The sequence below is a fragment of the Sebastes fasciatus genome, chromosome 14 (genome assembly GCF_043250625.1).
Source record: "Sebastes fasciatus isolate fSebFas1 chromosome 14, fSebFas1.pri, whole genome shotgun sequence".
NCBI classification, from domain to species: Eukaryota; Metazoa; Chordata; class Actinopteri; order Perciformes; family Sebastidae; genus Sebastes; species Sebastes fasciatus.
Genome location: NC_133808.1, coordinates 2,708,429 through 2,722,909, shown reverse-complemented (window position 1 = coordinate 2,722,909; position 14,481 = coordinate 2,708,429). Strand labels below are relative to the sequence as shown.

General features: G+C 42.4%; 1 protein-coding gene across 2 annotated transcripts; it reads right to left on the bottom strand.

The window, feature by feature from the left end:
* Positions 1–1,461: 1,461 nt before the first annotated feature.
* Positions 1,462–13,807, bottom strand: gjc4b (gap junction protein gamma 4b). Of its 2 annotated transcripts, none has more exons than XM_074658190.1 (4): positions 13,591–13,807; positions 3,031–4,204; positions 2,432–2,931; positions 1,462–2,388 (listed from the first exon to the last, which is right to left on the bottom strand). In XM_074658190.1, the coding sequence occupies exons 2-3, from the start codon at positions 4,169–4,171 to the stop codon at positions 2,918–2,920; spliced, it is 1,155 nt and encodes a 384-aa protein (XP_074514291.1). In that variant the 5' UTR covers positions 4,172–4,204; positions 13,591–13,807; the 3' UTR covers positions 1,462–2,388; positions 2,432–2,917. The 2 variants fall into 2 exon arrangements, with proteins under 2 accessions (XP_074514291.1, XP_074514292.1); XM_074658191.1 differs by having other exon boundaries at positions 1,462–2,385.
* Positions 13,808–14,481: the final 674 nt, after the last annotated feature.

The window sequence follows — 14,481 nt, the reverse complement described above, 5'->3', positions numbered from 1 at the left end:
ACTTGCAGAGGTCAGACATCTGTTTTGTTAACTTAATAATAATGCCATGTCTGAATTTATGTGAAGTCAACTAAACATTTGGGGGCTGCAGCATTAGATCAGCTGTGATTTAAGGTGCTTTTCCTTACACAAGATAACATGGTCTCTTAGTGTCCCACATACTGTTCCCAGAAACTGCAGCTAACCATCTGCACCTGTGGTTTAACATTAGCACTGCAGAGATCAGCTAATGCCACTAGAGGTCAGTGTAGGTTTAACTTCATCCTACTGCACACCTGGTTTACTGGAGGAGGAGATTCAGAGCCTCTAAAACTTCAAATCTTGAACCACCCAATGAAGGAAATACTGTTCTAGTGTCCCACCTGGCCATCATGATGATCTGCAGGCCACAAGATCATCGACCATTTGTACACAGTAGTTTGATTTTAAAGACATTAAAGGCACTGTTGGTAACATTGAGAAACTAGAAAGAGTACACTAGCCAAAATGATGCTGAAACTACTTTGCCTGTTTTAACAAGCAAGTACAGACAGAACAGACAGAACCCCTTACTGTACCATTCCACCCTCTTTTATAGAGGGGTAGGGGACAGGTGATGTTCAGGGGTAATAGTCAACAGTAGATGTCACATAGAAGTGGTGTACATCACCTGAAAGCTGCCAACCTGAACATTAATTCGAGATGCAGCTCATCAGTTTGTAAAGTTGTTCTAGTCATAAATCAAAAATAAACAATTAATTCATTAATGGGGAGACTCGTGGGTATCAATAGAACCCATTTTCATTCACATATCTTAAGGTCAGAGGTCAAGGGACCTCGCCAAAATTTAACCTAACTTTATTTAGCCTCCTTCTATATAAATAAAATTATTATTATTATTCTCAACAACTGGCATGATACCTGTAAAACTGAACCTGCTACAGCCTCTGAGAGACCGTAAAGTCGGTCTGCCCGTGATCCCGTGGGTCTCAGAGAGTTCAGATAGGGCAGCTGTGGCTCAGAGGTAGAGCGTGTTGTCCACCAATCGGAAGGTCGGTGGTTCGATCCCCGGCTCCTCCGGTCACTAGCCGAAGTGTCCTTAAGCAAGATGCGGCCAACACTGTTTAACAGACGGGCTTCACTACATATAACTTTGCAGTTTTGGTGCTTCCGTGTAGTTTGTGTTGGAGTCTGAGTCTGAACAGCGTAGCCACACGTGAGCGCGCGTGGGACACCGACCCGGATTGATTTATACGTGTAAGAAGTTACAAACAGTTCCTTTACATGACAAAGCAGCAGCCTCTCTAAAGCTAGAGTTAGACTTCTTCAAAACATTGTTATATTTATAGAGATTCAACAATCAATAAATCAAATGCTCTGACAAAAAAGAAAAAACAATTCTGGTATCTGTGGCTGTAATAAGCCCGTCCAATCATTTCATTCAAGCACGTAACAAAAGACTGAAACCACTCGGGAAAACTGTTTTTTTTGTTGAAAAAATTTATTTTAAAAACTAACCACAAAAAGTACTATCAATACAAAAAGTATAAAAAGTACAAAAGGCATTGTTCAAAAATAACTTGAGATGACAATATTAGAGTCGGCACTAATTGGCACTGTGGGTACGATTCAGAATACAAAAGATGGCATCTTAGTAGAGCGCGTTCAAGGCATTGAATTCACATTGAAATGATTACTTTGTTTTACAACCCTCATTGAGACTCTGGAGCAGTGAGAACACCCCTCCAAAAATCAGCACATCACAGACATCGAACAGGACAGGATTCTCCCTTATTTAACCAAAAGATGCAATTAAATCTGGGTCCGTACGGAAAAATGGAATGTTTGCTTGTCAGAGGCGATGTGGAAATAATAAAACAAGCTGCAGGTCATTATTTTTGGTCAAAACGTACTTAAGAAAGCTGTCGCATTTGAACCCAAATTGTACCAAACCATTTTCAGAATGCTCCCGTCCAGGGCCGGGCTTCAGGGAAACTAAGACAGCAGTGAATGTCCTTTCAAAATAAAATCATGTCCGCCACAGTGACAAAAGCCTCTTTTCAATATCACATTACTCACTAATACAAAAATAAAGAACAGTATCAAATACACGTTTAAACAATACAAAGACAATATCAAAAGTTACATGTTTTTCAAGCATTACCCAGGTTCGTTTATTCCTTTGGACAGAGGCACCCCAAGTGTGTTCCAGTTACCATCGAAGCACCCGGCTTGGGAATGTTGACTGGTGCAGTGCCAACATTGTCAAAAAAAAAAATATATGACACACACTTGAGAAAAACCTTTGTATGAAAATGAACTCCAAAAAAAGAAAGAAAAAACTCTTCATCAGCATGACAATAACTCCAGTACCCTTCTTTTACGAGTGGTGCCTTGTCCATTAACCTTCTCACTCACTCACTTTCTTCACAAAGATTCTTACAGATTAAACATGTTCTTTTTTTTTTTGCACTACACCTGGCTTGGCCATACCTTAACAAAACACCATAAAAAGTTCCAGTTCGGGTCTAAGGCAAACTTGAGATGCATTCACTGTGAACTTCCGACAGAGGACAAACTCTTAAAATGACTAATAGCTCTAAGTCTCGTAATAAAAATATAAAAAAAAACGATAGCTGCCCTGAGGGAGAAGTACATGTTAACCTTCACCGTTCTTGCTGCACGACGGTAGTTTGTAAGCACTTTGGATCTTCAGACGGGCGTCTCAAGTATTGCTGGGTTGAGACGACCGCTCTCCTCCTCGTTTGACTCGATGCTCAACCACGGCTGGCCCTAACACTGGAAGGCTTGTGGCTGACTTCATCCACCTCAAGCAAATTCATGTCTCACACACTCACACACACTTTGATTCCCTTATGTCCTCTCGCTGATCCTGATGTGAATTTAAGTCTACAGTGTCAGTTGAGCTGATGAGAAGCTACGCACGGAGACCTGTGAACAGAGAGATGGTGTCAGTAAGGCGTTTTGTGTTGATCGCGGCTACAAAATAAATACAAAAATCTAATTTCTGAAAAAGGAAGGAGGCCTCACCTTTCTCACATGTACTGCTCTGCTTCTCCTGGGCGAAGTTTAGTCTGTTCTGCTCCACCGCGGTGCCGTTGGACTCTGGGCTGCTGCTGCGTGACGGGCTGCTCTCCCCGTTCTGGTAAGCCAAGTCCAGATGCTGCTGAGCCAGTTTTAGGTGTCTCCGCAGCCTCTCCAGCTCCCGCGATGAAGCCTCGTCCCCGAACGACTCGCGACCCGAGTCTCCCAGGTTGTCCCTGAAGCCCATTTTCCCTGGCGGGTCCTTCTTCAGAGCTGTGTGGTAGCCTGGAGGTGCCGACGGCTGGCGGCAGATGGAGGACCTCTGGCTGGACAGAGCTGGGTGACGGGGGGTCGGGGGCTGAGGCCGCGGTCCGCAAAAGCAGTCCCGAATACCGCTGATGCCGAGGTGAAGGATCTCCAGCATGGTGAAGAGCAGACACAGGGCGCTGACGCCGTACATAATGAGCAGGAAGATAGTTTTCTCTGTGGGGCGTGAGACGAAGCAATCCACCGTGTGCGGGCAAGGAGAGCGCGTGCATACATACGACGGCACCACCTCCAGCCCGTAAAGGACGTACTGTCCAAACAGGAACGAAGCCTCAAAGATGGCACGTGAAAACAGCTGAAACACGTAGACCTTCATGAGGCCGTCGCGCTTGATGCGACGGCGTCCGTCGTGTTTTTTGCTGGGCTTCTGCGTCACTTCCTTTTCCTTATCCGGCTCGATCTCTTCCAGGATCATTGGGTCCTCCTCCCCGTTATCCTCCGCTTCCTCGTAGTCCCGGTTGGTACCGCGGCTCACTATCGGCATCCTCTTCCGGGGCCGATAGTCTTCGTCCTCCATGCGGGCGATCTTATGCATGGCGAAGCCAAGGTACATGATGGTGGGCGTGGTGATCATAATCACCTGGAACACCCAGAAGCGAATGTGCGATAGCGGCGCGAACGCATCGTAGCACACGTTCTCGCAACCAGGTTGCTGCGTGTTACACACAAATTTACTCTGTTCATCGTAGTAGATGGACTCGCCCCCGACGGCGGTCAGCACGATGCGGAAGACGATGAGGAGGGTGAGCCAGATTTTGCCCACGAAGGTGGAGTGGTTGGAAATCTCGTCCAGCAGACGCGTAAGGAAGCTCCAGCTCATTTTGCCTCTGGAACAAGAAGGAACCTCTCAAACCTGTGCAGAAGAGGAGAAAGAAAAATGTATTAAGATGATGAAATGAAAGTGGTAAACAACAGTAAGAGAGAGCATGTGAAAGGTCATATTTAGGAGTCATTGAAAACATTTAGCTGGTCTCAATAACAAAACATTTGTCATGAAAACAAATCAATGTGTCCAAGCCACATAAAGGACAACAATTCACAAAGATAAAACGTTTCACATTATACACACATTAACATATTGGAGTAATTTGGTCATAATCAAGGCTGAGACTCGGATGTTGACCACTATACAGTAAACTGGAAACAAAGTGAGTTTATCGGCTGCGATATTCAGCGTTTTTGTAATTATCGTAATAATTTTTGTTCGTCCGATTGCCGATAAAATAAATTCATTTCAAAATGTGCTGCTTTGGATGTTATTCAGCCACCTCTCTTTGTCTGTAGTCACCACACTGTAGTCCTGCTCAATGTCCCGGTTGTATGAGTCAGCGCTCTCGGCCCTGAATGGGTCCACCCTTGATTTGAACATAGCATCACATGCCTCCTGAGTGACCGGATCACAAGTGGACAGCTTTGAGTACAGGTGTGAACACACTCGAGACGTATTGAGGACGCATTGAGATCCGATCACTCAGACCACATCCAGAGGTGGTCTGGGCCATATATGGTCACGTGCTTTTAGCAGTATGCAAATGTGTACTGGGCCACATTAAGGACCGCCTACTCAACTGACACACACACACATCAGGCTGTGTAGCAGAGCGTTGCCCTATACTATATGAAGGTAATAAAATAAACGGCAAACACTTTCTTACTCCCACATTGTCAACAGCAGCGCATAACAGCTCCACTCATTCCGTTCTGGCCTTTCACAATAAAAGCCCTAGACATATAAATTGCATCAAGAGTAGGGCTGTCAAAGTTAACGCGATAACACGTAGACACAAATTCATTTAAACGGCACTAATTTCTTTAACGCAGCTTGAGATTTATAGGTAGTAGCGTGAAGGAGGTTAAATAACGCTCCAAACTTGCGCAAAATTTTGACGAGGTAAAACTGGTATGACCATTTTCAAAGGGGTTCCTTGACCTCTGACAGACATGCCCACTTTATGATAGTGACTATGACAGTTTGGGGCAAGTCATAGTCAAGTCAGCACACTGACACACTGACAGCTGTTGTTGCCTGTTGGGCTGCAGTTTGACATGTTATGATATGAGCATATTTGTTATGCTACATGCAGTACCTGTGAGGGCTTCTGGACAATATTGTTTTGTGTTGCTAATTCATTTCCAATAATATATACATACATTTGCATAAAGCAGCATTATTTGCCCACTCCCATGTTGAGAACAGTATTAAATACTTGACAAATCTCCCTTTAAGGTACATTTTGAACAGATAAAAAAAAACTATGGAGACTCATGCGATTAATCACGATTAAATATTTATTTTATTGACAGCCCTAATCAAGAGGCAACTCAACAAAACAGCTTACTATAGTTATATTGCTTCATAGTTTGTTTTCCGGTGCTCTGCACAGATCTGACACCCGTCTGCTCTCATCCCCGGCTCTCTGAAGCTTTGTGCGGTCAGTGGCACAAAGGTCCCTGGGGACCGCTGGTAGACCGTGTGTTTATTTGCATATAGAGCGGGGAACTGAGAGTCACGCGGGGAAGTGAGAGTCACTCAACACGCATGTGGAGACGCATTCTAATGCCAGGTGTGAGCAGAGCCATCGACTCCCCGTGTTTGTGCACCAGATAGCCACAAGGTGGAGCTATTGGGTCACTGTTACAAAGCTGAGACCTCCCAAACCAACCATCACTGCTATGACGGAGAGACAGGTCTGAGTAGATGCAGATCATGCAACCAGAACCAGACTGAAGTGAAATCATGTAAGCAAGGTGCTTGAGGCACATCACACTGAAAAAAGTGAAAACCAAGCATTCAAGTTGTGACCAAATGTGTGAAATGTCTAGTCTGACTTAAGGGTGTCAAAACAGGGTAAAGAGCCGATAGTAAAGGCTGGAAGGAGGAAATGAGGGGCTCCTGTGGTTTGGTTTCACACCTTCTGTGACCAACCTCATAAACAACTTCAGCTGCGTAATTAACCACCGCCATAAACGAGCAGGCTTGTACCAAGTAGGTGAGCTATAACAGGGTGTTTGAGACTCAGAGGATTATACCATTCCATCTCCCACCTCAGGGCCTCAGACCCATTTCTCTACTTTCACATCTTGAGTCTTCCTTTAGACCAACCAGGCGCATGCTGCCATACAGATCTGCTTTAGGCCTGTACAGAATGTTCTGTTTTTTTGCTGCTCTCACCCCGCGTTGAAGGTAATCAGATGGAGGTGAAATCACAAATCTTGGAATCTGCATTGTCCCTCTAGCAAAACGCTGCAGGCCGAACTCAGATTACCACAAGATAAGTAGCCAGCGGTAAATTCAGGAATTCTTGGCTCTCGGTGCCTTGTGTCTGGTCAGTACCTCAGGAAAGGATCGGGATCCTAAACCTAAAGCAACAATGCTTCATCTACATGCAAAATACAGACACTATGGCTATGCAAAAACTATGCAATGACACAGATTGTCTACCCATATCCAAAACAAATGTGTCATTCTTTAAATTCTAAATTGTGTTGTAAGCCAAAATATTAATAAATTACAATCTTAGTAAAAAGGGGTGGAAAAAAATCTATTCACCTATGTATCGAGATTTTTTTTAACGATTTTGAAATTGATATATTTGCTTCATTTGAGTCTATGCGGAGGTAGAAGGAAGTTATTTCTTTTATTGTTGTAGTTTGAGTAACGTGACGTCATATCTGTTCCGTATCCGTCAACCAAAACAAACCGCAGCGTAAATGATTCCTGACAATGACTGATATATTTCACTTCAGGACATCTCTGACTACATACATACTGAAGATCAAACATTTTTACTGGATTAATTTAGATATTTTCCAAAGTAAAAGTCCCTAGAAGTGTATGATTCAACTTTTTCCCCATGGTCTTGTGTTAAAGTTAACAAAAATCGTAATAAATTGTAATATTGAATCGCAATTCTTGTAGAATCGCAATACTTAAAAATTGCAAAACAAACTAGTTGGATCTGAATAAGAGGAGTAAATAAAAAAAAACAAATCTAATGCTTTTTTCATGCTGAATGACTTATTTCCGAGAAACTTATGAGCACATCTCTTGTAAACACAAGATTTTAAGTGGTGATTTTGTGCGATTCTTTGTGTAGAAACAGATCAGATACAGATACGACATACAGATCAGTTGATTAAATCTACTAGGGATGTTAATAATTAACCGTTAACCGACATTAAGAACTTTAACCGATTAACGTTATCGGTTAAAAAAGCTGAGAAAAACTCAGAGGAGCAGCTCGTCTCTTTAAGGGGAAAAACTGGTCCACCTTAACAGCCCACCTTAAGAGGCGGAGCCGGAGTTGCAAGATACAGGAAGTTGGCTCCGGTCTCTGGCTCGCTTGAGCGGAGGAGTTGTAGTTCTGTAGCATTTCTCTACCGACAAATAAAGTGCACACACACTGCTACACCTACGTTCACAGCTAGAATGCCACCAACAACCTCACACTCCCCGCTGTAACACCTCTTACGGTTTGTCGTACACTCGCAAAAGTTACGTCATAATGAGAGCGGCAGCGAGCACGAAGCTACCAGCAGAGCTAGAGCTGCTAACGTAGCACAAAAACACACTCCGTTTTTGTCGTACAATCGCTATCGTTAATCAGGGCAGACAGAGTATCGTTACGCCGGGCAGACACACAGCTGACAACCTGCTAAACTAAACTAAATGTGCGTTGGAGACTTTTACTGGGAAAGTGGCTGCATGTCCGCGATACTACACGCAGCATCGTAGCTGCTAGTAGCTCTCCTGATGGTGAACTGGGGACTCATGTCGGTTGTGCTCTTACACTGCAGCTGGCGCACCGCTGCATGCAAGGCACTAATTTTGTCAGTTAATGAGGGTCGGTTATCGGTTAAGACTTTTTTTCAAAATTAGCATCCCTAGTTCCATCAGTTTAGAAAAAATGATTTCATATAGATTTACACCTCCACTTAAAGCTGCAGCCGGTAACTATGAGCAAATATGAAAAAATTATATTTTTATAAAACGGTCACTATATGCTGACAGGAGTGCAGATAATCTGTGGAAAAAAACTCATGCTCCTCTGCCTCCTCCTAGTGCTCCTCCTGCAAGATCCTACAGCGCCAGAACAAAAACAACCAATCAGAGGCGAGCAGTCTCTACAGCAGATGTCAATCACTGCTTGTGAAACTCGTGAACTCGGATTAAACTGTCAAACTGGGCAGCGCTGATCAAATACGAATCAGTATTCTATTATTGTAATGCCTATTTCTCGCATAAAATGAGAAAGTTTGTGACCCGGCCGCCGTGTTGAAAACAGTCGAGCCAAAACCAAGCACCGCCCACCGGCCAAACGTTCTCATTTTACAGCTAAACAGTACACTAAAATATGTTTGTGAAAACATCTGAGGAAAGAAATAGGCATTACAGTAACAGAATATTGATTCATATCTGATCAGCGCTGCCTAGTTTGACAGTTTCTTTGGAGTTCACGAGTTTCGCGAGCAGTGATTGACAGCTGCTGTATAGACTGCTCGCATCTGATTGGTTGTTTTCCTTCAGGCGCTGTGAAATCTTGCAAAATGCCATTAGGAGCACTAGGAGGATGCAGAGGAACATCATTTTTCACAGATTACCTGTTTCATGCACTACTGTAAGGATATAGTTACCGTTTTATAAAAATAACGTTTTATCATATTTGCTCAAAGTTACCGACTTCAGCCTTCACTGCACTAACACTCACTTAGAGTGATGGCAGGGCTGTTACATATTTCAACATGTGATAGTTAATGCAAATTAAAACAGATTATTTCAATTAACCATCGAAATTAATGTGAATGAAGAAGATTATGTACATCCCAGATCTGCTACGAACTTTAATTTGTCAATTTGCAGCTTTGATTAAAAAGGAATGCAGGGAGTGAAAAACTCAATAACTCAATTAAATAAGGAGAAAGTGACAATGTACTACTGTCCAACAATCCCATAAACTAGCACTGATGACAGATGACAGATGACACATCACCTCGGAGTGCTCCAGTAGAGATCCTTAATAAGACCGGCTTGTATTGGACGCCCCCAGGTGTGAATGAGAGTACTGTATGAATGTGACCTTTGATGTTAAATGTGGAGAAAAACTCTCCTTAGATAAATAGTTAGAATGAAGCACAAACAAGCATCCATTGTTTAACAGCAATGCAGGTACTATCTGATGAAAGGTCAGCTTTGAGAGAACTCACTTTCATGATTGACCCGGGGCTCTATCAGGCTCTTTGAAGTGATCATTGATTTTTAATCTGTGGTGATTAAGGGTTCACAATTGTCTTGTAATCTGTGTGTTTACATGTAAAAGGCACACACACAGAGAGAGAGAGCGAGAGTATGAGGTCTACTGTTATGGATTGCATCCAAGGTCCTGCTGTCTTCACCAGTAATGTCAGTATGCAGTGAAGCTAATTCCTGCACGTTTCTCCACAAACGCCTGCCCCCCCACGCACAGCTGTTTATTCACTGCTTTTATGATGTTAGCCTATTTACTGCTCACAAAGACTACCGTTGTCATTATCCTTCATCTGTGGCTTTCTGCAGTGCTGCCTGCATGCTGCTGCATCGTGCAGCTACACCTGAACGTATGACAACTTCAGGGCTAGGTTTGCACATCAAGATAACCGACAAGCCCTCTATTCAGTGGAAGAGGCATGTGGGGGCATGTGGTTTCAAACTGAAAACACACACACAGAAGAACATTTTGCACCAACTCAAATATAGGTGGTGACAATGGTGCAGATCTATTCAGTTAAATTCTATGTTTATATACATAATATACTGGAATTTTAATTTCTGTTTAAGTTCTGATCAATTTGTTGCTGCATTAAAAATGTTAACACTTGAATCATAATTCCTATTGATTTTTAAGATTTTTTTTTACCAAGTTGTTAGTGTACGATTTATTATTTTAATAATAAATATGAGTTTAGTAAATTTATTTTTATATATTTATTTGTTACATTTTGTTTTACAAAGTTAGGAAAGCAGTGTTTAAGTTAAGACTGATGTTGTCCTGACACATTTCAGAATGATCCCAGTAACTGCCACTCAGTGCTTCATACATCTTATTAATTAAACACTGGTACCGGATCGGTACTCGGTATTGGCCGATACCCAGGTATCATATCGGTATCAGGATGGAAAAAGTCGGATCGTTGCATCCTATTAAGTTTTGACCAATTTGTTGCTGCATTAAAAAAGGTTTACACTTGAATTGTAATTCCTGTTCATTCTGAAGATTGACAATTGCCTTACACATAACAGAATGATCCCAGACACTTCCACACAGTGAGGAATACATCTTATTTGATTGAAACACTGGTATCGGATCGGCCGATACCCAAAGCCCCTATTGGTACCGGGACTGAAAAAGATAGATCGGTGCATCTCTGCTTTATTCTGCCATCATAGTGGTCATCAAATGACCTAAAACATGAACTACTTTGCTCTTCTGTCAGGCTGCAAGAGACATGTGAGGAATAGAACAGTGCACTTTGCTGCTTGTAATCTAGGTTAACGGTTACGAGTTGCCCCAAGCTGTTTTGTCAGAGCTGTCATCCATACTCCAGCAAAACCACAGCCTCACATGCAAGGCGTCTGTGAGGGAATGCGTGTCAAAAAACACACCCAGCTAATCAGACACATTAAATCTAAATTTAAAGCTCAAGCCTGGAACTCTTAAATAACATCTTGTATTTCTTGTTAGATTTTAAGGCTGGCACACGTCTTGGACCTGTTGTATGTGGGCAGCGATTCCGTTTCATGGCTCCTGGCAGCAACTTGCTACAATTCTTGCTGACGTGTGTTCAAACCTGAGCTGTCACAGATGAACTGTAACAACATTGTTTGTAGTTTCACACAACAGAGGTGGCAGATAATAGCCATGCTTATGTTTCATCAATGGCCGACTCAAATAAGCAGCAGGATTTGTGTTTGTGTGTATACTGGGTTTGGTCTCAGAGCACCCACTTAACCACACCAGACAACAAATGATAGAACTTTAGTAGCTACAGATACATCTCATCCAGGCAATTTCATACAATTTGGATACTGTAGCCCAACGGATACTGGACTTTAAGGCCAATATTTAGTTTGTTATTTTTTCACACTAGCCAACATTGTTGATATATTTTGATGAGGATTGATATATGTACTACTCCAAACATTTTTGAATTTCTTTACTGCACTGTCTGTCACTTACTGTCTAACATATGTACCAATGTTTGCTAGGGATGCACCGATGCAACCTTTTCAGTCCCGATAGCGATACCTGGGCGTTGGGTATCGGCCGATACCGAGTACCGATCCCAGTGTTTAATTAATAAACTGTATGCCTCACTGTGTGGAAGTGACTGGGACCATTCTGTTATGTGTCAGGCTTGACTTAAACATTGCTTTCCTAACTTAAAACAAAATGTAACTAATAACTACATTGACATAAATTTACTTAATTGTTATTTATTATTAAAACAATAAATCGTACAACTTGGTAAAAAATCTTCAAAATTAACAGGAATTACAATTCAAGTGTAAACCTTTTTATTGCAGCAAAAAATTGGTCAAAAGTTAAACAGGAATTAAAATTCCAGTATATAATGTATATAGTATATAAACATAGAATTGAATAGATTGGCCCCATCGTCACCAATACCCGATCCCGATATATGTAAAGTTACATATACCAGTATTTGATATACATGTTCATCTATGGCCATAATCAGATTTCTGTATGGGTATTTGAGTCAGTATCGGCCCGATATCTGATCCGTTATCTGTATCATTGCGTTGCTAATGTTTGCAATGAGTCGATATTAGCCTGGCGAATTTATTGTACCGATTCTATAAAGTAAAATCTATAAAAACATTTTAAACTTAATTTTGAAGAGCTTCTTTAATGTTAATATTTTTAAGCTTGAGTATTCACAAATAAAATGTCCGGAGTCCATTAGATATACAAGAAAAAAAATCTGATAAAACCTGCCAATCAAGCCTGATAAGTCTTCTTGCTCTCAATGTTCATTTCATGTCCTATCTGCTGAGGCAGTGTCAGCTATCTGTCTGTCTGTGGCACTTGAGACAGATCAGCCTGTTTGTGAGGAGGCTGTGGAGCAGAGTAGAGCAGCAGAGAGAGTCTCTGGCCGAGCCCTGCAGAACAGAGGAGCTTTTGTGGCTCTCACATCTGGGAGGCTAGTTACGGTTCTCCCTCCCTTCTCCTTCTCCCAAAGCCCTGAGGCTAAGAGGCTCTGGGCTAGAGGAGGGAAAGGCCAAAAAATGTGAGTCAAACTGGGGAGTGACTACACTGGTGGTGATACCAGGTAAAAAATCAGTTAATCCGCCCTTCACATCACCATAACAACCATGAACCATAACACCATACAACCTGAGGCTGGTGAGTCTGCGTTTGGAGTAAAAAATAAAATAAAAATCAGATGTAGGTCTAGCTCTGATAGAACACCGATTATTTAAACACTATAATGTGACATGGAGAGCTAAATTAATCCAGTTTACACAGAGCACATGAAAAAACAAAAAGCTCCGCGTGGCTAACGGGACAACGTCCCCGCGCTGCTCCGTGTGCTCCCACCGCCACGAGCCCACCGCTGGTTCATGAAGCTAACGGTGGAGCTACACGGTGGAGCTCACACGGTGGAGCTACACGGTGGAGCTCACACAGCTGCGCCACATTGTTTAGATAAAGTCAGTAATAAGAGCTTAAAGGAGAGCTTTAAACTAGAAATATGACCAGAATATGAGACTGTGTAGACGGGTGGGGGTTGAGAAGGGAAAAAACAAGACATGACCCCTGCGCGTTCCTCCATCACCACATCACCACATCCAGTCACAGAGTCGAGATGCTCCGATAGCTCAAACCACCCAAATGTTTTTCTGCATACCAGCATCATTACACGGCCATGTGGTGCTCTGGACGACACATGCTGCGGCAATATAGCGGAAAACACACATTATTCACCGTTATGTGACTAGTTTTAGTTAGTTAGTTAGTCCTGCCAGCCTAAACTTCAGTGTAGTGTTAAAACAACGGTTAACGGTGCGTTCACGGACCCTGCTGGCTTTATGGACACCGGGTATTAAAACACCCAAATCACGCTAATTACAGCTTCACAGGCTGAAGTTAAAGAGAGAACTTAAAGAAGCTCCATTGTTAGCTCAACAGCTCCGTGGTGATGTTGCCGCGTTAACGCAGATGTGTTTGTGTGTTATTTTACCTTCAGTCGTGATTTCTGGGTTCTCCTGCTTTAACCAGACGGCTCCTCACAGTTGTCGCTTATTTCTGGATCTTTTTCCTTCGTTTTCTCTTGATTAGAATCAAATCAAATCAAACCGTCCCGCTCTGAGATCAGGCCGTCCAATGTTTCCTCTCTGAGTGTGCGAGGAGCCCGAGTTCTTCTCCAGTTGTGTGTTGATCTGCGGGCTGAGGACAAAGAATATTCCCAAATCTCCCCCCCAATCCTCCTCCTCCTCCTCCTCCTCCTTTCTCCTCCCAGTTTCAGCCCACCCCCCTGCCTGTCTGCGCAGCTCAGTGGAGGAGAACCATGAGCTGCCAGCATTCCTGATGCAATCCTTGCTCCTTGCTTCGTGTCTTTTCTGCTAGAACTTTACCCTGGACCCAGAGACTGACAGGAACTCAGAGCCACTGCAGCCTATATGGCACCACAAGGGCTCCAAAAACAAAGAATAAATGACATATATTGTGTGAAATATATATCACACAATATATATATATATATATATATATATATATATATATACTGTATATATATTTCACACAATATATATATATATATATATATTTCACACAATATATATATATATATATATATATATATATATTTCACACAATATATGTCGTTTATTCTTTGTTTTTTGAGCCCTTGCGGTGCCATATAGGCTGCAGTGGCTCTGCCTTCTTGTCAGTCTCTGGGTCCAGGGTAAAGTTCTAGCAGAAAAGACAGGAAGCAAGGATTGCAATATATATATATAAAGTTGTTGGATATACAAAGACAATGTGCTTACTTGAAAGACACAACTTACCACCCATGCAAAGTATTTTACTTGTTACCAACAGCAGAACTAGTCCTGTCATGGGACTTCATGTT

Excerpts from the sequence above, each read along its gene's own strand:
- gjc4b (XM_074658190.1), bottom strand. The coding sequence starts at position 4,171 with ATGAGCTGGAGCTTCCTTACGCGTCTGCTGGACGAGATTTCCAACCAC.